The following is a 26,840-nucleotide window of genomic DNA, read 5'->3' as shown; positions in this document are numbered from 1 at the left end:
GCTCGCCGCGGCGGACTGATGGATGTGGATGGCCGTTTAAACATTTGAGGCGGTATATGACGCACAGCCCTTTGATACACGCGCATCGTCGCGCACCACAAGCATGGTCTGGTACCTTCGGCTGCCACGTCTTGGCGAGTTGCGCCGATGAGCATAGCCGCAGCATGGTCGGTGCGGTCCGATACGTTACACCTGCAGCAGCGAGTTCTTCCTAGCCTTCTGCTCTGCGGAGAGAATGTCCCGAGGCCTTGTTGTTCGTCTATGACTTGGATTCTGCGTTTCAGAACAGTGTTGCCAGATGCTCAGGTGAATGCGTTGCGCATCTATGCTGCATGGGTGTATCGTGGTGTGAGGGGTTTGTGTAAAGTGTGAAGCATTAGGCACGACCGTAGGACTGATAGATCTTGCCGAGCTCCGTGATCTCTCCGTCAGCGAAGACGATAGCGTTGTCGCCTTCAATGCCACCGGCGTTACTTCCGCGGGGAATGCCCGCTCCAAAAGCGGCGTAGTAACTGACATGTTAGTCGGTCAACCTATCGTTCATACTCACGCGACGCGGTCGTTGCCGTCTAGATAGTCAAGGGACTTCTTCATGTACTCGTTGATATCCTCATGACAGCGCTTCTCTCCCTCGCCAAAGTTCCAGCACGAAAACTCGGAGATGATGATAGGGAAACCGGGCCAGTTCTTTGCGAACGTCTCGACTTCCTGCTTGAACCCCTCGAACGTCGGCTTGTAAGAGTGCATGGCCATGTACTTCGGCTTGTGCGGGCAATCCGAGCTGTGCAGCTCTTGTGGCGAGACGCCCGGGCAGAGCTTAGCGTAGTAGTCGACGAGCCACTGGTTGTCCCAAGCCATGGCGGGGCTGATGATGTCCGTGGATGCCCCGCAGTTGCCGCCGTTCTGGCACTTGGACATGAATTCGGGCCAGGCGCCAGCGCCATCGGCTGGGGCGAGGTTAGCCTGTCCGGCTCCATCTGGCTCGTTGTAGCGCATGAGCAGGCCGGGTTGCTGGAGGTCCTCCAAGCTTCCGTGACCCTGCTTCGTGAATGTATCCCAACTGTGCGTCAGCGGTAGAAGGTGGCAAGCACTCACATCTGAGGGACGTAGGTGATTCCCTCGAGGCCCTTGGTTGGATCAGTGCGCCAGTTGTAGTACCAGGACACCTTGTCGCCGAAAATTGGGCGAGCGAACCCGCCGTCGGGCGATTCACTCGGGATACCGACGCCACGCTAAAGTCAGAGACGAGGGCGATAATGCGACGCACCTTAGTCGTTGGGAGACCTTTCCCACCTCCTTTAACGGAATTGCCACCTGCCTTAGGGGGATCGCCGCCTGCCTTAGGGGGACCGCCACCTCCATTAGTGGGATCGCCACCTCCATTAGTGGGATCGCCACCTCCATTAGGGGGATCGCCACCTCCAGAGGAGTGTTCGCCACTATCATCAGGGGAATCGCCACCGTCATACGAGAGATCGGACGTCTTGGCCTTGTGACCAGACGTCTTGGTCTTGTGGATCGGCTTCGCAGTGGCCATGGCGGCCAGAAGAGCGACGGCAGTGAGCGAAGGGAGCTTCATGGCGTTGGGGATGGGAGCTTGTCGATGTTGGGTTCCCATTCTCTGGCTCTCTTCTTATATACGCATTGTACTGTCACGGCAACATCTATCAGAGGCCTGCAGAGTGGACAAGAGCAGCTTGACCGGCACGTATTGAGCCACGAAACAGAGGCATACACGAGCGGTCTTCATGAGTGGCTCACCGCCACCCCTTGCCCCGTATTGCAGGGCCAGGAACAGACATCAGCTGCGTTGCCGGTGCCCAGAACCTTGTTGCGAGCATACACCGCTGCCGGTCAAGGGCAACGCCGCCGGTGACCGTACCACCCATATGGGTCGTTTGGCGGTGACCGCGTTCACTAGGGCTGAGGAAGGGGTAAGGATGTGAGAATAGCTGTCGTACATCAGCTCTCTGACATGCCCGCGACAAAGTGGCCATCAGGCGACGGGGGGATCACCCCTTCCATTGCGCAGGACCTGACACCCACTCAATCGTCCAGGAAGAGGCCTATCCAGCTTGTGATTCGTTGCACGGCCTCCAGCGGTTGCCCGTTCACGTGTAGCAGACATGACACAGAGGCCTGCCAAACATGGTAGCGTTGCCGATATTACGAAACCGAAACGTCGCAGGGGCCCTGAAACATTGTACACCTTCAAGGCTGATCAGACTCCAGACATTAAACGATACGTTCATAACACAAGGCTCCGACAGGCGAAACCTGTAGCACATGCACTAGCAGCTACTTCAGACAGGGGATCAGCATGAGACCAGGCGTGGTATCGGGTGACGCTAAACTCCAATCCCAGAGGCTGTACCCTCTCGCCGATAACATGCCGTGCCCGCCTTCTCAATGGATTGCGTCTCCTCCTCCCTCATCGCTTGCGGAGCTTGCTCCAGGTTCCGCCGGTAAGAGCGTCAGTATTGAGCACTGGTGCCTTCCCTGCCGCGGGGTCATCAGAGCCAGGAAGGGTGTCAGAGACGCTTGAGCGAATCAGAAGACGGGTCAGTGCTGCTGTCATCGGTCGCACGAGCCTCGATGGCCTCGACTAGAGAGCCTCAGAAGAGCTCAGCAACCGTCCGAGCTTGATGGCTGCAATGGTGGTTGGGTCGAGAGCGGGTGTGTGGAAGACTCGACTCACCACCAATCTCCTTCACGCTGCATGCCGTGCTCAACCCAGGGCGGCACGTGATTTCGGCGATGCCCGGCGGGTACGGAGCCGGTGCCTCCACCTCCACCGGCGCGCGGATGCTAATTCGGTGCATTACCTCATCACTCGACGTATGGGCAAGGTGCACCAGCGAGGTCATATAAGCTGGCAGCGAGGGAGCCAGCCCTTCTCACGTCTTGCAGATTGCTGACAGCACTAAAACAACCCCCAGAAAAACAGAACCAAGAATGCCCGCCGAGAAAGAGACCGTTGCGTTCGAGCCTAAGGGCATGCTCTACAGGAATCTCGGAGAGAGCGGCCTCCGTGTCCCTGTCTTCTCCTACGGTGGATGGTTGACGTGAGTGTTTGTTTGTGGCTTGCGCCCGATCTGCGCCCTGTCGGCATGTGATCCAGTTGTAATGTTCGAAGTTGAGCTAATTCCAGTGTTGGAGGTACCCAGAAGGGTGACCAGGTCAAGGAGCTCATGCAGAAGGCATGGGACCTGGGTATCAACATGTTCGACGTGAGTGCTCCGCTCCCCGGTGTCATGCAACGTGGCTGACGTCAGAACGCCGAGGTGTACTCGAATGGCCAGTCTGAGATCGAGATGGGCCGCGTGATCAAGGAGCTCAACTGGGACCGCCGCGACCTGGTTATCACGACCAAGGTCTTCTTCGGCACTGGCCGCAAGGAGATTCAGAACACCCGCGGTCTCAGCCGCAAGCACATCATCGAGGGTGCGCACGCTTCGCTGCACCGTCTCGGACTCGACTATGTCGATGTCATCTTCGCGCACCGCCCCGACCCTACCGTGCCCATGGAGGAGATTGTGCGTGCCTTCAACTGGCTGATCGACAACAACAAGGCCTTCTACTGGGGCACGTCGGAGTGGTCTGCGGCGCAGATCACGCAGGCGAAGGAGGTTGCGCGCCGCCTCAACATGGTCGGCCCCACGGCCGAGCAGCCGCATTACTCGATGCTGCACCGCGAGCGCTTCGAGATCGAGTACGCCGACCTCTTCAAGCGCGAGGGCCTCGGCAGCACGATCTGGTCGCCTCTCGACTCGGGCATGCTCACCGGCAAGTACAACGACGGCGTGCCCGCCGGCTCGCGCTTCGACACCAACAAGGCCTTCTTCAAGGACACTGTTGCCGCGCTCCAATCCGAGGAGGGCAAGGCCAAGATTGAGAAGGTCAAGAAGCTCACCAAGGTCGCCGAGAAGCTTGGTGCGTCCATGACCAACCTCGCCCTCGCCTGGACGCTCCTCAACCCCAACGTCTCGACCTGCATTGTGAGTAGTCAGGGTCGGTAGCCCAGCTAACGTACAGCTCGGTGCCACCAAGCCGGAGCAGCTCGAGGAGAACGTCAAGGCCCTCGACGTCTACAAGAAGCTCAAGGACCAGCCCGAGGTCATTGCCCAGATCGAGGAGATCCTCGACAACAAGCCGACCTTCTCCAACGGCTACGGCCGCTACGACAAGAACGGCGACTTCCTGTACAAGCTATAAGTGATGAGGGGAGAAGGCAGCAGTGATAGCAGTGATGCAACTTCTTGGAAGTCAATTCGGATATCCTTCGAATGTTGGATTTCCACACCGGCAAGCCCACGGGCAAGGCACTCCCGAGCATTTATGAGCGTCTCAGGCTCCCAACACTCGTATCGGTCCCTCTCATCCCCACAAACGTCAGAAGGCCCCGACCGTGGAGGACTTGGCAGGGTGAGTACGTACATCTTGCATGCTCCGATCGTGTGCAGCGCGTCATAACGTCATAGACAGTACAGATACTGGGAGCGAGATCTGAGCCGATGTCTGTCTGGGAAGTGTTAAATTGAGCAGCGGGTGACATCAGGAACCCGGGCTGGGCCTCGCGGTTGGTCAGTGGGCGAGCAGTGGAATGTTCGCAGCGGAGTACTCGCCAGGACTGCTAGCTGAGGTCAGGACTGGGTGTTGGTTGACGGCCTGCCCGGCTGGCAGATGATCATGTGGGGATAGGGATGTGGGGATATTGGGGTGTAGACGGGGGAGGTAGTACGGGATGCCGGGCGTGCCGCGTGCCGCGCTATGTCGGGCTTGGCCGAGGCCATGAAGGGTGAGTGGGTCAACACTGCAGTGGGGCTTTATCATGTCTGTGCGTACGGATATCGAAGACTGTACCGGCCTACACGGCGAAGCACTTCCGCGTACCAGCGTGCGCCGCACCATTGCGCCGCGCCCAGCGGTTCAGCAGTGAGCGAATAGAACCTTAGTAGTACAGATCTTGGGTCTTGGAAGTAATGGAGAGATCTGGCTTACACCCTGCATCGATCGAGGCTAGGCTCACGGGTGGGGCTGCTGCCCTTGCAGAAGATGACTACTCGAGGATCGCGCAGCAGTATCGAAGTGGAGCGCGTAAGAGTCTGAAACGCGTCTCGCCATCGAACGCTCCACAATGACATTCCTCGCAGTCAGGCATCCCCACTCCCTATTCCCCACTCCATGGACTCCAACGCGTACTACGGGCATCGACATGAGCGCGGATGAGGGACTTGCCGGGTATGCGGGAGTGCGTCGCGGCACTCCACGGCACGTCCGCATACATGCATGCGGGCCCAGAGCTTATGCGTATCTTGGAAAGTTCGCGGCGCCTTCCCCAGAACTCTACGCTGTTGCTGGGACAACGGCAGAATCTACCGATGTTCCCAGACCAGGGCCGTAGATGCGGGATATCGGCGCGGACGCTGCCTCTGCATGCACGGCGGCCCTCGCTGAGAACACGGGCACTTACGGGCCCTACGTTCCCAGAGCAACGGGCATGCCAGGCAGGGCTGCAAGGGATGCTAGGGATGCTAGGGATGCGGTGCGCCGTGGGACGAGTTGCAAGTTATGCTTGCATGCGCTTGCACGTTCGCAAGAGATTTGGGTTCGAGATGAACAATTCACCATTTCAGCGCCACCGATTCAGTACTTGGACGCGGAACTCTCCACTTCACCCTTTGCCTAGCAGCAGTGCAGGGAGTGGCCCTTAATCCTCGTTCACTGCAATCAAGGGCTAACCAGGACTTTGGGAGCTGACGGACCCGAGGAAAACGCCACCATTACGACAATGCCCGCTGCACTCGGTCGATGGTCGAGGGAGAGCTCGCTGTCTAAGATCTCGAGAGACGCGTGGGGCGCCGAGTCGGCGCAGCGTGTCGCGTATCCGGCGAATTCAACGTGTGACCGTCGTCCTTGCGACCTCCGTCACCGTTGTCACCACTGTCACTTTTGCTGTCACCGAGTCTGCGTACCTGTGCGTTCGTGGGAATCGTGGCCTCCCGGCTCGCTCCTGAGAATAGAGTTAAGCTGTCAATTCGCTGTAACTTGCAGTCGTTTGCTAGGTTCGATGACTTTTTCGGCGCCAGGCCCGGGCAGTACATTGTATCAGTTGGATCCGACGTGCCAGACTCGTCGGATGGTGGCTCGGTACGAGTGCGTAAATGATACAGGTGACGTATGGGGTCGCAGAAAGAGAGAGAAGCAGGGACGAACTGTGCGCGCAGCTCATGTAATTTTGCCTTGCACTGAGCTATATCATCATGTTGTATATAGGAACCCTCGAACTCCACTGCCGGAAGCCTAGGTCGTGCTTCTGAGCGATGCTTCTGCGCATGAAACGTGATCCGCAAAGAGCGCATTGGCGTACCCACGGATTGCATGTAGCACACTGTAACTCGTGCTGAGGCATGGCATGCAGTGATGCCCACCCAAAGGCTCCCATCGGTCAAGTGGTCGGCATCACCGGGATGGAGACGTAGACTGAGGAACCTGCCGCCCTTGCATCCTTGGACTGGGCCTCAGGACAGAATGCTTCTTGGGAAGTTCACGACCCACCTACCTTCCTTCTGTGCAAAACGGCGGCTAGGACAGAGACAGTAGCGAGAGGCGGCATCTCAGCATGTGACCGGGCCGTGCGGCCTGCAGAGCCCCAAGTCACCGGACACGGGCTAATGTCACTCAAAGCTCCGGTGCGACTCTGGGCACTGACTCACTCTGGGCGTGGGAGTGGAGCGGTATCACTGCTCAGCCGCGAACGAGGAGGATGAAAGCGAAGCTTATCTACGCAGTTAATGCCCGGAATGGATTTGGAGTTGTGTCTGTGCTGAAACAAGTGGAGAGCTGACAGAGTGCCGACGACGAGCACATGACGTCGGTTGTCGCCGCGCAGACAACTCACTCGACACTCGACACGCAGATCTTGCGCATGCCGTGCCGGTGAGGAACGGTTTGATAGAGTTGGCATCGTCGCTGCGAGTTTGGTTGGAGACTCTGCGAGGTGTACGTACAACGAGGTACCGGTGCTGACGAGGGCAGTAAGGCTTCCAGGGGGGAATGAGGGCGGACCAGGGCAGGCTACGCGTCATAAGCAGCGATGTTTCCTGTCTGAGCGTGCCCAATGCATGCCCAAGCCTGCAGGTTACGGAACGACTGCCCTGCTCGACCTGCTCGACCCTGCTTTGCACCCTGCTTTTCAGCTCTGAATGGGTCATTCCCCGCTGTGCTTTACGGCATGCGCTTTTCTTAGTCTACCTGCTAGCGTGAAAAATCCGTCCTCTAACACCAAGAGAGACATACACGAGTTCCTCGACGCTGCACGCTCCAGCCGACTACTGCCTCAAACCCGCGTACCTGCGTACCCCCAACGCGCAGCGGCACCCGCACGCATCCTCGAGCCGGCCGAGTCCTGGGCGGTACAACTCGATCCTGCCGTACGTCAGTCGTCATCACCTCTAGTCGTCTCACCAACACCTCCGTTTCACGCATTCACACAGACCTCTACTGCTACCCCGCACGGCACAGAACGGAACAATCTACGCCTCACTCGATCTACAATCCCCCCTTGTCGCTCTCACCCACTTTCCAACGGCAACGAGATCTTCCACCCGAAAGCCACTGACGCAGTTCGTGCTCTCGGCCATCGACTTCGGGGTCGGCAAGCATCGCTCGCGTCAAGCTACGTCGGCCACCTGGTAAATTCTTCAGTCGAACGCCAAGACGCCACCCGAGGAGGCCGACCACCCGAGAATCCCCAACCCACAACGGCCGAGGACGGGCGACTAGCAGACGCCAGTCCCAGCCTCTCCTAGCCTGACTGGACTTGGTCGTTTCTACATAACGATTCTCACAACAACAATCTACCCATCGATCTATCCACATCCCCGTGCAGCTCACGCTGCAATCTCCAACCATGTCCGCCTCATCCCCTATCCAATCCCCTCGAACACCAACCTCCTCCGCCTCCAGTAGCAACAGCAGCCGGCATACGTTTGGTGCCGATGCTTCACCAGCACTGCACCAGTACAGCGACGCCTTACGGCGAGCCATGGAGGCTCGCTTCCAGGCCGTCGCTCGTGCTGGCTCAAACGCCAAGCTGCCGGAAGACGCAGCCCACGACCCGGACTACGGCTACGACGAGAACCCGTTCGACACCCGGGCGCGACTGCTGCAGAGCTTTGGCGATAAGCTCGAGGGTGCCTCGCGGTCATCTGAAAGCATTTCGAGCGAGCCAACAGTGGACGGCCCGCCAACACCGGAGCACCCCGCCGAGCCACTCAACAACATGAACGCGATGGAGGTCACGCTCAACTCACCGATAGACGAGTCATTCATCGAGTTTGGTCGGAGTAGGACGTCTTCGTCGTACCCCTCATCACTAGAGCCCGACAGCGCCCTCATGAGCCGATCGGCATCGTACAACGGGTGCGACACACCGAGTTCAGAGGCGAGCTTTGAAGCGGGGCGCGCCTCAGACTACCTGTCATTATACGGGCGCACACGCTCGCCATCAGCGACGCCCAGCAGTATCGGCTCTGCTCGATTCCGACAACAACTCACGCCTCTGACGCCGTTGACGCCGGGAAGCAACAGCCGACGACGACGCTACCACCCGTACCAGGAGACGACGTGCGAGTGGGACGAGGCCGTGCTCACGCGGACGACTAGCGAGACGATGCTCCTCGCCGCGGGCCTGGGAGCACAGCGGCAACGCCGCAGGCGAGTCGACGCTGGGGCCGCCCCCGCCTCTGGAACGCCAGCAGCGCCATCGTCAGCGCCCCACCCGTCTGCACAGGTGCAGGCGGCGTGATCATGTCTGCCGCTGCACGCCCACACGCATAGTGCACACAGTTCTTCAGAGTGGCCGCTGGCCGGTCAACCTCGCCCATCACACCATCATCTATCTGCATTTCTCCCAGCTACCCTGTCACAACACACGCAACACCCATTCAAACACGCATCACCCTTGCCTTCTTTGGTCGTTTCGTGCATCTCGTTTCGGCTCCTGCCCTGGGCGGCGTGGATGCGGGAGCTGCACCACAGTGTTATCTGATTGCGTTCATGATTCATGATTCATGTCACTGTCACACCTCAGATTAGCAAACACATGTGTTACTCTATCCGCTAGCCTGCGCCGCGCGCCGCGCGACCCACTCCACTAGAGCCGTTAAGTGTACCGCCTCATTCCATGTATGTATTTCAGCATAGAAACGTGCAGAGGGTGCAGAGAGTGCGACGTCTGACTATTCTAACCGGCTCTCGTACCATCTTGATTGCTTTCGGAGCTCCGACTGACCCCTGGGCTGTTGCTACTGATAACGCAATGCAGATCGCCAACCCGTGCCCACCAAACCGCTCACGGGTGACTAACGCACAGTCACTGCCGTCTGCATTCCACCATGGCACGATGGGGGAGTGCATACGTGCATCAGAGCCGCAAGTACCCTTCTAGGGTACACCTGCCTCCTACCTGAGCGCACAAATCCTCAGCCGAGGCGTTGCCACCCACCCCCGCCCACCGACTAGCTTCACCTGTTATTCTGACAGGAACAGCGCCCTACTGTGCTTCCCATGCAAGGGATGCACGGTATGAGGTCTGCATCGCCGCCCCGCCTTGTCACCGGACCTAGTGGCCTAGTGGACAAGAGCGCTAGCTCGGCTGCTGGGCTCAAACCATGGAACCAAACAGCTCCCACCAGTTATGCTGCTCGTGTTCCAAAAGCGGACAGGCTCTGCAGCCCAGCTGGCCAGCTGCCAGCTTCCCAAAGAAGCTGCCCAGAGTAGTTCTCCGCGAGACAACGGACGTGCACATGAGCGCATGAACGTCTGAACGTGCCGGCCACCCCTGTTCCATGGGGTCCGTGCGAGCTCAACGCCTCAGCCTCAGTGGGCCCCCGTGCCTCAGCGCCAACGGGAATTCAGTTCCGGATCTCTTATCTCTTTCTCTGCTGCTGAAACAGGTTAACAGGCAGCATGGTGCACCGATGGTGCCATACGATTCGGTTCCAAATGGGGATCACACAGTGGCGAACTGCCCAGCTTGCCGGCTCGCCAGCTCGCCACTGCCGTTACACCAGAACAGAGCACGCTCGCAGTCTCGTTCTATTGGCTGGCGGCATGGCGGCGGCGCGGCGGCGCGGCGGCGGCGGCGCTGCCAGATCCGTGCGCCAATTTGATCTGCTATTGTTCTTCTGAAGAGGTGATGGGAAACGGCAAGTCTGGGTGCCTGGGGAGATCCGAGCGGCGGCGTGCGGCGGCGTGCGGCGGCGTGCGGCGCGGGGGTGCCGTCCGACGAGCGTGTGGGCTGCAGTAGCGAGCAAGAGCGAGCCTGACGAGAGACCTTGGAGAGCCTAAAGCTCCATAGAAATGATCGAATAGCCACATGTTGAACGCCACCGATTCCACGGACCTGGTGACTGTCTCAAATTGGAGGGCCCTTACGCCATTGCGCCAATGAAGCTTATGAGCGCCAAGCGAGGAAGCGAAGAGTACGGCGTCAATGTCCCCGCACACTGGCGGACCGGCACGCCGGTGCTGTCACCCACCTCCTGTTTGCCAAGATAAGTAAGATCACGGCTGTGGTTTCTGCCGGTGGGTGGCAAGTCAAGTGACAGTCCCGTGTAGGCGGACTTGGAGGCCCACCGACTCGTCGGAGTTGCGCGGCGCAGCACATGGTGACGAGAGCTTTTGGAGTTGAGTGGGCGACCCCGTTCCTGACCTGCCTTCCTTGACTGCATGCCCACTCGCAGTGAGACAGAATCTGATCCAGGTGACCTTCTTCAGTAGATCTGCACCCCGGTACCTCGTTAAGGAAGAGGCAGAAGGAAGCCGACACGGCGAGCACCAGCCCCTCGGAATCAAAGCATCTGATCTTCTCTTACAGCCACAGATCAGACACAGAATCCAGACCTCTCCAGACCTTTTGATGGCCTAGGAATGGGTGGCTTGGACCTCGCGGGGCCCTCCTTGCTATCTCCGAGCACCCCAGGTGGCAGCTATGAACAAGTGGCATGGCATGAGGTGCGCTACGGCGGTCTTATCGTCTTCTCCCAGACTCAGTCCCACTCCGAGATCTCGGCCGCGAACTTCTTGCGCTTGTAGTTTTCGAGGGTAAACCAAGTGATGTCGAAGCAAGGGCCCAGCATGATGGGCGGTCCGCCTTGCGGGAGCACGGCCATGCTAACCTCCATCCTCATGGCCTTCAACTTCGCAACCGTGTGCAGGTCGACCGCCTTCCCGGGGTTCGCAGCCTTGTACTCGTCGACGAGGGGCGATTTGCTGTACGTGGACAGCTGGACCGAGCCGAGACCGTAGATCTCGAGACGGGGGCGACGCATCTCGAAGAGCTTGGTACGGCGGGTGCGCGCAAACCCGTGCAGGATGGACGCGACGTCGTCGACGTGAATGGGGCGGGGAGGGTTGCGCTTGCGGAGATCCGCGGCCTGCTCAGGCGAGCACGTGCGGGTAAGGGGATGGTCACAGAGCGAGCGGTCCCAGCCGTCCCAGAACACGACGCGGAGAGTAGTCGCCTCGTTGAACTGCCCGACGAGGCTGTTGATGAGATCGTGAGGGCCGGTGAGCTGACGTCAGTTTGAATACTCCTGGCTAACTCACATCCTTGCCAGAGTACGCTGCCGACTCTGTGGGGAGGACGAAGACGATCTCCTTGGTCTTGGGGTTGGCCGTCCACGAGGGAGGGAAGGGCAGCCGCAGCCCCGAAATGTTGCGCACTACGAGCTTGCGAGGCGCCAAGTTGTCGATCAGCGGGCAAGAGCCGCCAGGGATATTCTCGCAGATGTGGAACGTTGTGAACGGTGTGTGAGGCATCTCGACGACACGTAGGATCTCGAGGTTGACGAGGTACTTGGCAGCGTGAGGCGCATAGCCCTCGCACGCGGACTCGTGGTGTCCGCTAAGCGTCAGGACGCGGACGTGTGCCAGTAGCTGGCGCTTTGAGAGAGGGAGTGTACTCTTGGGCTCCCCAGGTATGACAGGCTTGCGACTGTGGGGAACACTGTACTTGCCCTTGTTGCTGGTGCTGTCCTTGCTGTCGAGTGGGCTGGTGGCGGCGTCTTCCTTGACAGCCTTGTTCTGCTGGGCCTTCTTCTTCATTTTGTTTTTCTTCTTGTTGTTGCCACCCTTGGTCTTCTTCGGCTTGGACACCTCAGCTGCAGCGGCGGTCTCATTGGCGCTCGCAGCCCGCGGCGCAGGGTTGGTGTACTTGCCGTAACCGTGCGGACGAGCTGTGAGCTCGCCAAACGCATTCAGTTCGCCGGTGGCGTGGTCGACCCCCCACTTCGCCTCCATACTCTTTTTTGCAGTCGGTGCAGAAGCAGCGCTTGAACGAGCCCTCGAAGAACGCATCGATGTTCTCCTCCCAGATCACGGCGGTGTGATAGAGAATGGGGCCCGCGGCGGCGTACAAGTTCCTGTTGGTGCGCATCAGGCGCGCAAGGGATGGGCGGTCTTGACGCGCATGGCGCAGGATGGTGGTCACGATGTGAGGAATCGCCATGAGCTTGTTCACCGCCGACGCCGAAGAAGGCGTGGTTGCGGAAGTAGCCTGGGAAGGCTTGTCGGAGGCTTCAGTGGACGGCTGCTCGCTGCCTGCGGGGGCTGCGAGCTCGTCGTCAGACTCGTCGGTGAGAGGCACTGTCGCAGTGTCGATGCTCTGCCCCATTTTGACGAAGATAGCTGGCGAAGGCGAATGGGCAAATCCAAAACGATACAGGTTCGTACAACAAGTGCCAGTGCGTAGGTGCTGCGCAGCTGATCGGGGTTGCGTCAACTCGAGTGTGAAGGGCGCACGCCGATCGTTCGAGGGAAGGCCACCAAGCGGCGCGTCGACTAAACCCAGCCACAAAGTGACGGCAGCAGCCCTTCTGTTCCTCGCGCTAGGCCTGGTCGCCGCTCTGATAACCCATATGCATAAGAAATACACTGAATGACGTTAGATGTAGTTACAGGGGGTAGTAAACAGTAACATGTTGATACACTTTACACGGGGAGCTCCTTGCTGATTGGGGAGTATCGGGGTGACCGTGGTGAGAACGGCATCTTGCCGCGCCTCCACAACCTGAACACGCAGTAGACGCTGGCGCAAACGCCGAACACGACGAGGAAGTAGTAGTGCGTTCTGGGCGACTGCTTTGCTGGTTGGAACCCGGCCCGGGCGAGTCCGAGAGACGAAATGGGACCTGTGAGATGAAGGGTTTCGTCGATCAACGTGTTGAAATGGTGTCCCGTCGGCGGTGGCTCAGTGCGCGGCGACGGCAGGCCGGGGTCGAGCCGCATAAGGCCAACCTCGGGCGGATTCAGGTTCCACAGCGTGTAGAACGCCTCGAGGAAGCGGGTGCCAAGCTGCGTCTGTCCAGTCTTTGACTCGCTCAGGTAGGCAAAGTCGCTGAAGCAGCGGTTATCCGTCGTGAACATCCAGTCGTCCGGCCGAAGGCGGTAGTCCCTCATCCCAAGCTTCAGTTCAATGCGGTTCTTAGCCTCGCACGGCACTTCCCAGATTGTGTGGTTTGATGGGCCGTACCCCCACTTGACCGCGCCCTCGACCTCGTCCATGAGCCCGTCGACCATGGCGTCCGGGAGCACATACTTCCGCGACGTCTTGTCAATGAAGATGTTCGTCCTGGAGCCCGACCTGATCGAGGTTGTTCGAAACGCCGTCGAATCCTCCTCCGGCAGCGTAGCTTCCGGATAGTCCTTCATCGGCACGATCTTGCCGTCGATCGAGATCCCGTCGAACTGGACCGACCACGCGCCGTCGGGACGCGAATCACTCTCGAGCCAGTGCACGGATCCCTTCGCGTACCTGGGATCTGCCTGTCTGGAAAAAGTCAGCCGTGCACCGCGCGCACCGCCATCGTCCGCCTTTGCGCCTCTGCACACTCACCCGAAACGGACGCTACCCTCTTGTGGGCTGGTCCTGCGCCACGAGTTCGCGATCGAGGAATGGAATGCCTGCGGCGGCAGGTACAGGCCGTAATAGGGCTTCTCCCACTTGGTGCTCAGGCGATGCACCAGCGCCTCGTTGTCGGGCCCCACGAAGCTCTTGTATCCCAGTCCCAGGTAGGCTCCGTGGTCGCTCGGACCAGCTTTGGACACGACTGGCTCGGTCAGCTACTCGCGAGCTTGGTCAGCTTGGGTACCCACCGAAGGAGGCGTCGCGCACCACCCAGCCGTCGATCTCTATCCGGTCGTGCGAAATGTTGCCGGCGTGTCGTTGCTCGTCGATCGAGACTTTGCCGTCGCGTAACCCTTGGACGTAGCTCGTCGAGCTGCTCGGGTCGAAACTGGCTGACGGCCCGGCGAAGACGACAGTGTCTGCGGAAGAGAAGGAGGCGCGGGCCTTGACATGCTGAGGAGGGATGCCAATGGCGAGGTCGATCAGGAGGTGGTCATGATGGCTGGATCGTTAGCACCATCAAAGCTCAACCCGAGGCTGAAAGAAAGTGACTCACGCTTCTCCGGAGCTGGACATGGCCGACTGCGCAGCGCCGGTATCTGAATCGCGTTGTGTGTTCGTTTTGTTGTGCGACTGCGGCGGAACAGCGAACACTGCAGCCATGTCGTTGTTGACGAAGGAAGAGTGTATATCTAGGAAGGCATGGGGAATCGGAAAGTGACAAGATCGGGGGGCGGCGAGCTGGCGAGGGCGGGTGCGTGCGGGGCCGGAACCGGAGTGTGTGGCCAAGATTAGCGTCAGTCGAGTAGCGACGGCGCGACCGAGTGCACGCGGAGTGTCTCCTTGGCTCAAACTTGTCGCAGCGTCACTGGTGTGAAACGTCGACTCGGGCGCGAGGCGCCGCTGACGCTGCTGCGGGCAGCTTGTGGGCGAGGGGAGAGGGCGCTGGTGCAAGGGGGGCGCGATGACACAGCTGTGCCTCGCTCCCTCCGCGCCCTTCGGCCGTCTACAACACCGCGACGATTGATTTCCAAGGCGGTGAGCGGCGAGCCAAGATTGCGACGTGAAAGCATCCTGCAATCCACGCCGCCGGCCGCCTGTTCGGTCACAACTGAGGCTGAGCTTACACTGCTCCGAGCCCGTACCTGGACGACAGGTGTGCTGCCTTTGCCCTGAATCTAGTCCTGGATCCTTGGCATGTTATTGTTTTGACCACATAGGTTCTGTCGGCCACGAGGCAGCCAGGGCGCGCCGTGCGCCTGTATTGCACCGAGTCGAGGCCAACGCCGCAACGCAATCGTCGTCTCGATTCGTCCCTTCTCGCCTCGATTAATGGAACCCTGGCTGGCCTGGCTGAGTTGTTCGCCGCAGCCGTCTGCCAGCTGCCAACGCACCTGCACGTCCTGCACGCTGCATTTGTGGCGTTCCGACCACCTGTGGCCTGTGTGGTGCTGCGGCCACTTGCATGCTGCGGGTTACAGACCCTATTGCGATTTCACGATCCTCTTGGCTCCGAAATAGCAATTATGCCCGCATCCAAGGGGGGCGCGGCCGAACGTCCGGCGGCACGGCGGTGCACTAAAGTTAATTTGGTCCAGCCGAAGTGACTCCAGCCGGGCCCACGAGGACTAGTGCATCAGTGGCGTCTGGCGTACTCCCAGAATGGTCCAAAGACGCACGAGGCCGTCCAGAAGGCGTGCATGGGCGTGCTCGAACAGAAGTCAGGCTGACTACTACTGCTCATGCTGCTCACCGAGTCTGGCGGCGCTACTAGTGACCGAGGCGAGGGCGAGGACGCTAGCAGACATGTTGTCTCACTAGCTCACTTCCGCCTTTTCACCTCGAAAAGAGCGCCGCGTGCAGCATTTCGAGCTCTGGCTCAAAGTGACTGCGGTGGCGCGGCGGGCAACCGAGAGACGCCGAAGGCTTGTTCAGCGTCCCTCAGAGCTGCGGTGCCGAGCGGAGCAGAGCAAGAGTATCCCATCAATCGTGCCAGGTTGCTGCGTTGCTGCGTGCTGCGAGCTGGCCCATTCCAACCCTAATCACGCCTGGTCAGGCAGACGCGCTAAAGGCGCTAGCGAGTCTGTAGGGAGTCCGCAAGCGACGTACCAACCTTCGGCATCGATCGGCTCCGGGCCGTGACGTCATTCTGAAACGTAGCAAAGGCTCATAACGACGCTCCGACACAGTCGTGCAATAAAAGACTAACTCTTCGGCAGCTGAGGCTGTCGCAACGGCTAGTATAACCCCTGTTCCTGATCGTATAACGGCTAGTATGCTCGCTTGTCACGTGACTATCGCGGGAGATCGGAGTTCGATTCTCCGTCAGGAAGCTCTTCCTTTTTTCCATGTATTTCCCGGCCTTTTCCCCGGTCGCTCAGTCTCGGCCCGTGTCTTAGGCCGATGGCCAAGTTGCCAAGAACGCTCGATGCTCGCATGCTCGTGCGCTCCTCCACAGCCAAGCACACAACGACTGGGGCCGGTCCTGATGGTTGTTGCATCACATCTGCGCATCATGCACGGTAACTCAAGCGCCTCCGCAGCAGCCTCCAGTGCGCACAGGTCACGGGGATCAAAATACATGCCTACGTTACATGACTACAAGCGATGAATGTCCTTGGGCTTGGCGATTATAGTGGGTCTTATGAGTGGTGCGTCGTGCGCATGGCGTTGGGGGTCGTACGTGTTGCAGGGGCGTCGCGAGGGGCGTCGCAGCTTGTGGGGTAGTTGGTGCTCCACGTCTGGCTCGAGTCCTTGGGGGGGGGTAGCTACAGGCAGCGGTAAGCTGCAGTGCGTTCGAAAAGATGTTCACAATCGATGGTGAGCGACATTAAGGCGACGAGGGGGTTGGCGTCAGGCGCTTGCCGCACTCGACGCAGACCCACGTCCCGTCCGAGTCTTTGACAACGAGGCAGCCCCCGGCTGAGGTTTCAGCGGCCATTCCGCACCGGTTATGTGAGGCTGGCTCACCACTGTGGCCGTTCTGCTGGGGGAGGGAGGGGAACCGGAGAATCATGGTGGTCGGGTTTCGAGTTTCGAAAGGGTGTGTCTTCCTTTGAGAACGGAACGAGGGTGAAGAAGTGTTAGAAAGGACGACGATGACGGTGCAAGAAGTGACATGACAACATGTTATATGTTTTGCGGGGCATGCGAGGTCATGCGAGCGCGCCCCAGGCTTGGCGGCGACGCTTGCCAGACTTGCCGATTGCGCTAAGATCGCAGGTGACAAAGGGCGAGACGGTCTCGACCACGTCGATGGCAGCCTGGGTCGCGCTGGGGCACGCTGGCGCGCTGGGCGCGGCTGGGGGCGTCATACTGGGGCACGCACGGATTGCTTCTGAATTCCTGGGCCATTCCTGGACATGTGTCTTATCGCCCGAGCTTGGGGGCGAGTCGGCCGGTGGTCGTCGCTTACGTCGGCTATCGGATCTATTCGTCGGTACACATCGGCACTGGGCGCAGCAGATTCCATGGATAGCTTGGATCGGTGAGCAACTGCCGCCCGAGGCGCAAAGCGCGCTTGAAGTGGAGGGCGGTGGAGGGCGGCTGAGGCGGCTCGAGGCGGCATTTTCCCCGGATGATGTGCGCGGGGAAGGAACAGCCCGCCGGCTTCGGTGGCCGACGCTACGGCTCCGGAACGGCATGGTCACTGTCGCAATGTCGACGAGCAGTGGTGTAGATTTCGGCACGCTGACTGAAGCGGTTGAGGAAGGCGACGGAGGCACTCGCGCTTTCGGTCCGGATTGGAGGTCCAACCATAGTTCATGCTTCGTATTGTTCCCACCGAAGATAGCACAGACCGCCTTACTCGAATTGTGCGACGCCACAAGTTTGCCGCCCCCCCCCCCCATCATCTCGGCGCACAACGGCATGCATTGGCCAATGATCCCACGAGCAGACTACGTATACAACAGCATTCTAGAGAAGTCGTCCACAGTACATGCACAGGTGGATCGAGCCTCGTCGCACAGCTTGGCAGGGGTCTGGAAATGAGTTAGTCTTACTGGGTCACGGGTGGCGAGGCGGCACGGAACTCACTGCCATAGTTCGAAGACGAGGTGCAATACTCGTCAGGGGACGATAACGGGCGGCCGATGCCTGGCCCTAAGATTTCTGATACGCGGAGTAACGTCTTGAATTGGATCATATCTCGCTGCGTTTTTGGGAGGTGGTTGGGTGACCCGACGGGCGATACGGAGGTGGGTGAGCGAGGGCGATGCGGCCCGGAGCTTTATAGATGACGATAGGCCTCGGATGCGTCGAGTCAGTAGGGCCATGCAGCTGTGCGGAGGAGATAATGGACACCAATGTCGTGCCAGCATGCCTCACTCTGCCGCCGCGCTGCCGCGGGGGCGCTCGGTGCCCCTCCTCAGACATGCGGCCGCCTTAGTCGGGCATTTCCTATCTCTCACTAATCGTGAGTCGACATCATGAGACCAATGAACATTGATCCGAAATGCGACAGATCTGGGCGTCCCGCCCGACGACGCAGGCGCCTCCGTGCAACATTGCTGCCCGCGGCATGCTCAGAGCAATCGGAAGGGTATACGTTGGATCGACCGAATATAAAACACATACAACCGGACTACAGATGATAACAAAAGAGAGCGCCGCCTCCCGGGAGCGCTGAGCGTGAGTGGCTTTTGAGGCTTTCGGATAACTACAAGGTTTAATACGCGGATACACAAGGAACCAGTCCGGAATCGCAGATTCTTGAATCTCGTGACACAAGAGGTGTAATCGCCTTCGGGGACTTGAGCAGGGTCAGATGACCGCCAAGCAGAGCCGATCTGCGTCTGGTGCCTCGAGTGCCTCAGTGCCAGCTGAGGTATGCAGCCGGTCTACGGTCTAATGCAGCAATCGCCCGCAGTGGCTGCACATGCTGAGCGCGCCGCGCTGCACGGCAACGCAGGGGTCTGCATAGTGTCAGCCTGAGCCTTTTCGAGAAGTACTAGTGACGTGCGGTGCGGATGGCACGGCATTGCGGAATGCAACTCACATCCATAGTTGCTGGAAGAGGTGCAGTGCTCGTTGGGAGACGAGAAGAGGCGCTTGATGTCTGTGATCTTCATATCGGCTATTCGCACGGCAGGTACGGCAGATGAATGGTCGATGTTGGCCGAGTTGGTGTGGAGCTGTGCAACCGGTGCAGTGCTGGCGTGTGGCGATGCTTACGGCGTGGTGGAGCGAATGGCCAGGTATGACAACAAACGTTGGATGGGCGTGCATTCGGCCGGCAAGTCAGGGGTCCGGCTTATATACCGTGCTCACGTCGGTCGAGCAGAGCCGTTGACAAACCTTGCTTGCACTGCTATGTGTGCCGTGTTGCAGGCAAGGTACGGTTCAAGACACGGCCCCCCACTCCGAGGACTCCAAAACGCTGGCAACGCACAGCAAAGTGCCGGAGAGAGCCCAATCGACGCGCATGCCGTGCCGTCCGAAGGAGCAAGAAACGTTGGTTGGGTGCACAGGTGAAACTGGAATTTACATAATCTTCTCCTACTGTGTCATGTTTCCAGCGGCCAGAGCGGCCCCGGAAGAGGAGTGGAGGCAGTACATGGCAGTACCCACAGGCCACTGCGCTGCCAAAGGCACCTCCACACCACAGGGCACACACTTGGTTTAAGCGCTGGTGCGCCTGGTCGCGTGGCTCGCAGCATCTTTCCGGCAAGTGCGCATGATGGCTGTCCATTCCTATAGTCGTGACAGTCGATTCCTCAGAACGGCAAGCCGCACACGCGACCGATACGTTCGACTGTTCGGTCACATCTTCTTGAACGGCCGGTAGCAATACGAGCACGCGATCTTGCCGGTGGCTGTTCGCACACGCTGGCACTTCTCTGCCGCCGTCAGCTGATCCCTCGGCCCGATGAGGTATATGAACTAACCACCGCGGTTGTCGCCATGCGGATCTCCTGCACAAGGGGGGCTGTCTCTCTTGAAGGGGTTCTTGCCCTTGGAGATGACCTGTCCATACGACTGGGGAGCTTCAAATGTGTGCTGGGCCATGTTGCAAGTGGGGGCAAAAGGGGATGTGGCGAGGTTCACAGTGTTGATGGTGACGAAGCTGGGCGGACCGTGGGTGTTTTTCTAGAGGCAGGAGCAGACGAGGGGCGAAGTAGGCTGTCGAACGAGACAGACGGACAGGTGAGGACGATGATAGCTTGAAAGTCGCGAGGCAAGAAGCAACCACTCCAGGCTCATGTTTGTGTAGGAAGATCCGAAAGCGCGCGCCGTGTTTGGATCTGAGGAAGCAATCGGTCTGTGCGGCTTCCTTTCGCACTTCGTCGATCGATAGGATCTTCCTTCTCCAGCACTCGCCACCTGGGGTGCGCCCAGGAACGGGTCAAAGCGTTGTGTATCGCATATCATGCTATAGACAGCCTTTTCCACCACGTAGTTTACAACAATGGATAGCCTGAGGCCGCATCTACGATCTATCCGGCCAGAACACCTTCATCGAATTGTCGAACGCCGCTTGAGCAACGGCCTCGACACTCTCGCCCTTGACCCCAGCAACAACGCTGGCAACAACGACAACGTCACTCGGCTCTTGCCGCCCTTTGGCGCCCTTGCCTTCCTGGAACTTCTCGGGTTTCACCTTCTCAACCGGTAGCGTCTTGGGGACGTACTTGTGACTGGCATGAGTCGTCGTGATAGAGCACCACGGCGCGTCGGTCTCAAGCATTAGCCTGTCGAGAGGGATAGCCTTGACGACCTGCAGGTTTTCCTCAGTCTTCAAGCTGCATCCGTTGACGCCGATGTAGAGACCCATGTCCAGGAGTTGCTGCATCTCTTCAACCGTGCCTGTGAAGGAATGCACGACGCCACCGGGCCAAGTTGAGTCAAAGCCAGCCTCCTTCAGAAGTCGGACGAGATCAGCATGGGCCTCCGGATGGCGGTCGTGGAGGAACATCGGCAGGTTGTACTTCTTGGACAGCTGCAAAAGGCGAGGCAGGTGCTTCAACTGCGTCTCCTTGTCGGAGAACTTTAGCCGGTCGTAGTCTGCCAGGTCAGCGGAGCACCAAGATATAACCACTCACCGAGCCCAATCTCTCCCAAGGAAACGATACGCTTTGACCCGTCAGGGCCAATGTCAGACTCGATGAACGCCTCGAGGTCGGCGAAATACTTGTCGGCACCACCCGGATACTTGTCGATCTCGGAAGTGGACGTCGGGTGACATCCCGCGGTCGTGTATGAGTCTAGATCATCAGCCTATGCATTCAAAGCATAACTCACCAAACTCCTTGGCAAGATCCAGAACCAGCTTGGACTCTTCAAGGCTCGTTCCGGTGAGTAGCATGCGCTCCACCCCGTTGTCGTGAGCACGCTGGACCACGGCCGCCAGATCGTCCTCGTGTTTTCGCTTGCCATGGTACTGTCCGCGGAACATGGGATCTCCCAGATTCACGGCAATATCTGATGTCAGTTCAGTAGGGCGCATTAATCTCACCAATGAACTTCATGGCTGTCGAGGGCGAAGTTCGTCGGGCCACTTGACTTAGGGCGCGTGAAAGTGCAGCTGTACGCAGCAGTTTGGCAGTTCCTTTCCGATTCTAGACTCTATACGTCTATCACTCTATCCGGGCGCGTCTGAAGCTTTCTGGTTTGACGAGGTCGGGCGTTGATTGTCGTGGAATAGTCCGAGATGAGATGATCTCACTGCTTGAGGTGCCCAGGAAGGTGGACCACCTCCACCAAGGAGTTATCCCCGTATCTCCGCACCAGTGGCGGCGAGTTCTGGAGTTCGCGTTCTTGACAACAATCGGTCCACTGCATCATATACCCCGTCCACAACGTCCAAAATCGAGTGCGGCGATGGCGTCTCTGATCGACGAACTGTCGGGGCGGTTCCCCTTGACGGCGCCAATCCCCACTCCCGCCACCCACCCTCAGCTCATCCGCACCGAGGACCTCGCGACCGAGGAGGACCTCCTGCACAACCCCGAGAACTTGCGTCAGTGGCTTCAACATATCAACCACATCAAGAGCCGCATCTCGTCTGCGCTCCCGCCGCGCAACCACGACCCGTCTCCGGAAGAGAAGATTCTCGGTCCTCTTGCTTCCCAGGTTGCCCGCGATGGTCTGCAAGAGCTTACCATGGTCTACGAGCGGGCTCTCGCCGTGTTCCCCACGTCGTACAAGCTTTGGAAGTCCTACATCCTCACCCGACAGAGCTTTGTTCTTGGTGACCTCACGGAGGATGCCAAGGCTGCGCGTGCGAAGCAGGCGAAGCGTGGAGCGGCCTACAAGACGAACGTCAAGGAGAACCTCGACGATGCGGAGGACTGCAACGAGTGGGAGAGGAGTCTGGATGGTGTTGTCGGCTACGAGGAGTGGCGCTCTCTGTTCGCTACGGGAGAGCGCATGCTGTCGTGGCTTTCGCATCTTCCTGTCCCGTGGATGCTCCACCTGTCCATGGTGCTTCACCCCAACTGCCCGCCGACATTCAAGCGAACATATGCCAGGCGGACATTCGACCGCGCCCTCCGAACACTTCCCCCGTCACTCCACGGCCGAATCTGGGGTCTCTACCTGTACTGGGCTGAGCAGATCGGCGGCGAAGCGGGAGAGCGTGTCTGGCGCCGATTCCTCAAGGTCGACTCGAGCCTCACCGAGCGTCACATCGCATATCTTCTCGAGTCTGAGCCTCCCCGACCTCTTGCTGCGGCGAAGTACCTGCTGTCGATCGCGCGCCGAGCACAGCACAACTTGTACTCGTCGCTCGAGGGCAAGTCGCCGTACCAGCTCTTCATCGACTTCCTGGAGCTCGTTGAGAAGTACGCCGATGAGGTGGGCATGGATGAGGAGCAGACGCTGGAACTGCAGGCGACGCAGAAGGCGGTGGAGGGAGCCATCGAAAACGCCGACGGCGAGGCTTCGGCTGCACCAGGAGATGAGCCGGCTAGCATTGAGGGACGGTTGATGAGGATCGCTGGACCGCCAGTACCCGCGCACCCGCAAGCCCGACTCGTCAAGCCGCCGACTGCCATTGGAGGCGGCTCTGGAACAGCAGAGTCCGAGCTGCCATATGACGAGGATACCGACCCGGCAAACCCGCGACCACTCGATGTCGAGGGTGTTGTGAAGCGGGACGGACTCGAGGTCTACCGGGATCAGGCCGGACGCCTGTGGACTGGATTGGCGACGTACTGGATCCGACGAGGAGAGCTCGACCGCGCAACGCAGACGTTCGAAGATGGCCTGAAGGAGGTCGTCACTGTGCGCGATTTCACGCAGATCTTTGACGCCTACGCCGAGTTCTCCGAGACGATGGTGTCGACGCTGATGGACGCGCTCGCCGACGAGGAGAACTTGGAAGACGAGGACTTTGACGCCGAGGAGACTGAGGCTGAACTCGACGAGCGGATGAAGGCGTTTGAGAAGCTGATGGACCGCCGACCATTCCTGGTCAACGACGTACTCCTCCGACGAAACCCGAACGACGTGGTGGAGTGGGAGAAGCGTGTTGCACTGCATGGCGACGACGACGAGGCCGTTGTCGAGACCTACCTCAAGGCCATCGACACGATCAACCCGCGCAAGGCGAGCGGACCGCTGTACCCACTCTTTGTCAACTTTGCCAAGTTTTACGAGGAGGGTGGCTCCGTCGGGCCGGACGGCGAGCACAGGAACGAGCCGGACCTTGAGGAGGCGCGCAAGATCATGGAGCGTGCGACCAAGGTGCCGTTCAAGGCCGTCGACGAGCTCGCCGAGGTGTGGTGCGAGTGGGCCGAGATGGAGCTGCGGAACGAAAATTACGACGAGGCGATTCGTGTCCTGCAGCGTGCCACGACGGTGCCGAAGAACACCAAGGTCAGCTACTACAACGACAACCTGCCGCCGCAATCGCGTCTGTTCAAATCGCTGAAGCTGTGGTCGTTCTACTCGGACCTCGAGGAGTCGATCGGCACTGTCGAGTCGACCAAGGCGGTGTACGACAAGATCATGGAGCTCAAGATTGCGAACGCGCAAGTCATTGTCAACTACGCCATGTTCCTCGAGGAGAACAAGTACTTTGAGGAGTCGTTCAAGGTGTACGAGCGCGGCATCGAATTGTTCAACTTCCCGATCGCGTTCGAGCTGTGGAACATCTACCTGTCCAAGTTTGTGAAGCGGTACGGCGGCTCCAAGCTGGAGCGCACGCGCGACCTGTTCGAGCAGGCGCTGGAGAACTGCCCGACCAAGTTCTGCAAGCCGCTGTTCCTCATGTACGCGAAGCTGGAGGAGGAGCACGGCCTCTCGAAGCGGGCGATGGGGATCTACGACCGCGCCGCGTCGACGGTGCAGGACAGCGACAAGTTCGAGATGTACACGATCTACATTGCCAAGGCGACTGCGACGTTTGGTCTCCCCGCAACACGACCGATCTACGAGCGCGCCATCGAGACGCTACCCGACAAGGAGACGGCGGTCATGTGCTGCCGGTTCGCGCAGATGGAGCGCAAGCTGGGCGAGATCGACCGCGCGCGCGCGCTCTACGCGCACGCGAGCCAGTTCTGCGACCCGCGCACGTCCAAGGACTTTTGGAAGGAGTGGAACCAGTTCGAGATCGACACGGGCTCAGAGGACACGTTCCGCGAGATGCTCAGGATTCGCCGCGGCGTACAGGCCAGCTTCAACACGGACGACTCGTATGTTGCGGCCAGCGCGCGGCTCGCCGAGGCAGGCGAGAAGACGGAGAGTCCCAGCATTCACGAGGCGGCCGATCCCATGGCGGCCGTCGAGCGCGAGGCGACAGGAGGCGTCGGCGGCGCACCCGCCTTTGTCGCCAGTACGCTCAAGCCGCTCAAGGAGAGCGTCGATGTCGAGGTCGAGACGGCCGACGCGAACGCGAATCCGGACGCGATCGATATCGCCGATGACGAATTCTAGATGTGCCCAGTAGATATAGCGATGCATGTACTCTTACAAAATTGGCGGGGGTGCGCCCTTGGATGGTGGATGATGGCATTATACAGTGTTTGTTAGATAGGGGAGTTTGAATGATACACACGCGCACAGCAGGCGTGAAGTTGTAGCAATTGTCCGTTGTGTGGGAGAGGTTTAGTTCTTGTCGTACTTGTAGAGTACGGCGCGGATCTCGTCCTTCTGGATACCGTCAGGCTCGGCGTACGAGTACGCCCGGGGCGGCGGCTTGGGGACGTTGTATCCGTCGAGCGACTCTTTTGAGCCGTTCAGCGTCGTGTAGCCCTGCTCGTTCCAGGGCGAGACGTGCACATTCGGCCTCGTACCGGTGTACGCAGGCTGGGGGGTGTAGGGTGCCGATGATCGACGGCGGTTCAGCATGATCCACCAGGCGATGCAGCCGGCCGCGATCTGCAAGGTTAGCGTTTGCCTCAACTGCTTTGGCGTGACGTGAATCAGACAATAGCGGGGAGTACGTCGTGTGTTAATGTGGAGGTGCCCTTGGAATCGCTCTGGCGTGCCCTGCGTGCCCTACGTCCCACCTGCCTGGCATGCAGAATCCAGCCAAGGAGTACCAAAAGTGCCCGCTGTGCCTCCCGAGCCCGCCAGTTGTGCCATGGGCGATGCGACCCGTTTCGTACCCGGTCCACTGCAGATTGCAGATTCCCAAGCGGTAAAGAGCCCCTGGGCTATGGGCCAAAAACAGCACCAGGCGCGTGTAGACCGTGCGTGCGCAGTCGATCACCGCCAAAGTGCACCGACAACGCCTGGCCCCATCGAAGGGTTCGTCCAGGGCTGGCGGTCACTCAGGTCGTGGGCGGTGAAAGCAACACCGCCAATGGCGCGCCATACGGCTAAGGCTCTCAGGCTAAGGGAAGCAAGCCCTTTCAAGCCCTCCGTTCGGCGGCGGTTTTTCCTGGGATTTTCCTCTCATCCTTCATGTACGGCCGAGGTCCTGAGATGCAGAATGGGGAAGAAAACAAGTACTCACAGCGATGAGAATGACAATGGCGACGTAGATTCCGATGCGGGTAGCCTCGCTCGTGCGCTCCCACCACGGCTCGTAGTAGTAGGGCTCGACGTCGGTGTATCGCTTTTCGAGCTGAATGACACCCATGATGCTTATCTCCTTGAAGCTAGTCGAGGTGTGCGGGGGTACAGGAGCCCGGAAGTTGACGAATTAAGGTCGAAGAATGTTATAGGAAGGAGGGAGGAGGCCGAAGGTCGCTGGGACGGAGGGGTCGGCGCAGAGTGAAACGGTGTAAGAGTAAGGTTGTCGCTGGGAGCTTGACGGAACAAGGTGTAGAGATGTCTGCTGGAACGGCGACGAAATAGGGAGAGATGGCGAGAGAATTATAGAAAGGCGCCGGTAGTCGAAACGAAGAGAGTGACGGGGAATATGAGGGAGAGGAGGAGGTGGTGAAGAATAAGTGGGTGGAGTTGACAGGAGGAAGCGAGAAGATGAAATGCAAGAATGAGATCGGAGTGGGAAGTCGCGACACCAAAAGCTGAGCACATGACTTGCGGTGTGTTGCGCTACTGCTATCGCTCGCAGCTGGCGGCGTACACACACGCCCACACCCCAGAGTCCCTAATGCCCTTCCCCAGCTGCACCCAGTGCCCTCGATTCGTGTGCCAAGGTGGTACCAAAGTCGTTAGTCTGCCTGTCCGAGGGGCGTACCAAGCAGCTCTGTCTGCCGTGTTGCCCCTAACTTTTCACCCTCGGACAAGGGTGCAAAGCAGCTCCCCTCGGACACCTCGGCAGCGCTGCCCTGGTGTATTCCGTGCGCTGCATGCAGGCAGAGAGCTGAGAAAAGGAACGTCAGGGGAGTAACGACGTAAGTTATGAAATCATAGCGATCATGCTTGCTTGCAAAACCCAAGGTCCAGGATGCCTCAGGGTACCGGTGACTCGCCGCTCGCGTGCTCGACCCTGTTCTTCTTGCTCGGATTGTCCGACCGTCAGCCAAAAATAAGCCAAAAAGCTAGGCACTGCTGCACTGCTCGTTAAATCACT

At 59.2% G+C, this 26,840-nt stretch overlaps 8 protein-coding genes and 1 non-coding gene across 9 annotated transcripts; 4 read left to right on the top strand and 5 right to left on the bottom strand.

The window, feature by feature from the left end:
- Window positions 1-376: 376 nt before the first annotated feature.
- A1Q1_01552 (uncharacterized protein) lies at window positions 377-1,579 on the bottom strand (the record flags this gene model as incomplete). The annotated part of the gene is made up of 4 exons (XM_014324591.1): window positions 377-512; window positions 599-1,027; window positions 1,096-1,127; window positions 1,268-1,579. The coding sequence occupies 4 exons, from the start codon at window positions 1,577-1,579 to the stop codon at window positions 377-379; spliced, it is 909 nt and encodes a 302-aa protein (XP_014180066.1).
- Window positions 1,580-2,955: 1,376 nt separating this feature from the next.
- Window positions 2,956-4,215, top strand: A1Q1_01551 (voltage-gated potassium channel beta-2 subunit; the record flags this gene model as incomplete). Its single annotated transcript, XM_014324590.1, has 4 exons — window positions 2,956-3,065; window positions 3,152-3,230; window positions 3,276-3,998; window positions 4,036-4,215. The coding sequence occupies 4 exons, from the start codon at window positions 2,956-2,958 to the stop codon at window positions 4,213-4,215; spliced, it is 1,092 nt and encodes a 363-aa protein (XP_014180065.1).
- Window positions 4,216-7,912: 3,697 nt separating this feature from the next.
- Window positions 7,913-8,809, top strand: A1Q1_01550 (uncharacterized protein; the record flags this gene model as incomplete). Its single annotated transcript, XM_014324589.1, has 1 exon — window positions 7,913-8,809. One exon carries the CDS (start codon window positions 7,913-7,915, stop codon window positions 8,807-8,809), a length of 897 nt encoding a protein of 298 aa, XP_014180064.1.
- Window positions 8,810-11,054: 2,245 nt separating this feature from the next.
- Window positions 11,055-12,679, bottom strand: A1Q1_01549 (uncharacterized protein; the record flags this gene model as incomplete). The annotated part of the gene is made up of 3 exons (XM_014324588.1): window positions 11,055-11,537; window positions 11,614-12,349; window positions 12,423-12,679. The coding sequence occupies 3 exons, from the start codon at window positions 12,677-12,679 to the stop codon at window positions 11,055-11,057; spliced, it is 1,476 nt and encodes a 491-aa protein (XP_014180063.1).
- Window positions 12,680-12,996: 317 nt separating this feature from the next.
- A1Q1_01548 (uncharacterized protein) lies at window positions 12,997-14,575 on the bottom strand (the record flags this gene model as incomplete). Its single annotated transcript, XM_014324587.1, has 4 exons — window positions 12,997-13,834; window positions 13,901-14,127; window positions 14,180-14,414; window positions 14,469-14,575. The coding sequence occupies 4 exons, from the start codon at window positions 14,573-14,575 to the stop codon at window positions 12,997-12,999; spliced, it is 1,407 nt and encodes a 468-aa protein (XP_014180062.1).
- A 1,589-nt stretch (window positions 14,576-16,164) lies between these two features.
- On the top strand, window positions 16,165-16,245 carry A1Q1_t370. Its single transcript has one exon. It is a non-coding gene; the product is annotated as a tRNA-Asp (tRNA).
- A 4,097-nt stretch (window positions 16,246-20,342) lies between these two features.
- A1Q1_01547 (cytoplasm protein) lies at window positions 20,343-21,359 on the bottom strand (the record flags this gene model as incomplete). Its single annotated transcript, XM_014324586.1, has 2 exons — window positions 20,343-20,917; window positions 21,155-21,359. The coding sequence occupies 2 exons, from the start codon at window positions 21,357-21,359 to the stop codon at window positions 20,343-20,345; spliced, it is 780 nt and encodes a 259-aa protein (XP_014180061.1).
- A 374-nt stretch (window positions 21,360-21,733) lies between these two features.
- Window positions 21,734-24,790, top strand: A1Q1_01546 (spliceosome complex protein; the record flags this gene model as incomplete). The annotated part of the gene is made up of 1 exon (XM_014324585.1): window positions 21,734-24,790. One exon carries the CDS (start codon window positions 21,734-21,736, stop codon window positions 24,788-24,790), a length of 3,057 nt encoding a protein of 1,018 aa, XP_014180060.1.
- A 171-nt stretch (window positions 24,791-24,961) lies between these two features.
- Window positions 24,962-25,940, bottom strand: A1Q1_01545 (uncharacterized protein; the record flags this gene model as incomplete). The annotated part of the gene is made up of 2 exons (XM_014324584.1): window positions 24,962-25,234; window positions 25,815-25,940. The coding sequence occupies 2 exons, from the start codon at window positions 25,938-25,940 to the stop codon at window positions 24,962-24,964; spliced, it is 399 nt and encodes a 132-aa protein (XP_014180059.1).
- Window positions 25,941-26,840: the final 900 nt, after the last annotated feature.

This window comes from Trichosporon asahii, assembly GCF_000293215.1.
Source record: "Trichosporon asahii var. asahii CBS 2479 unplaced genomic scaffold scaffold00050, whole genome shotgun sequence".
NCBI lineage: Eukaryota > Fungi > Basidiomycota > Tremellomycetes > Trichosporonales > Trichosporonaceae > Trichosporon > Trichosporon asahii.
This window is presented reverse-complemented; position numbering and strand designations above follow the sequence as displayed.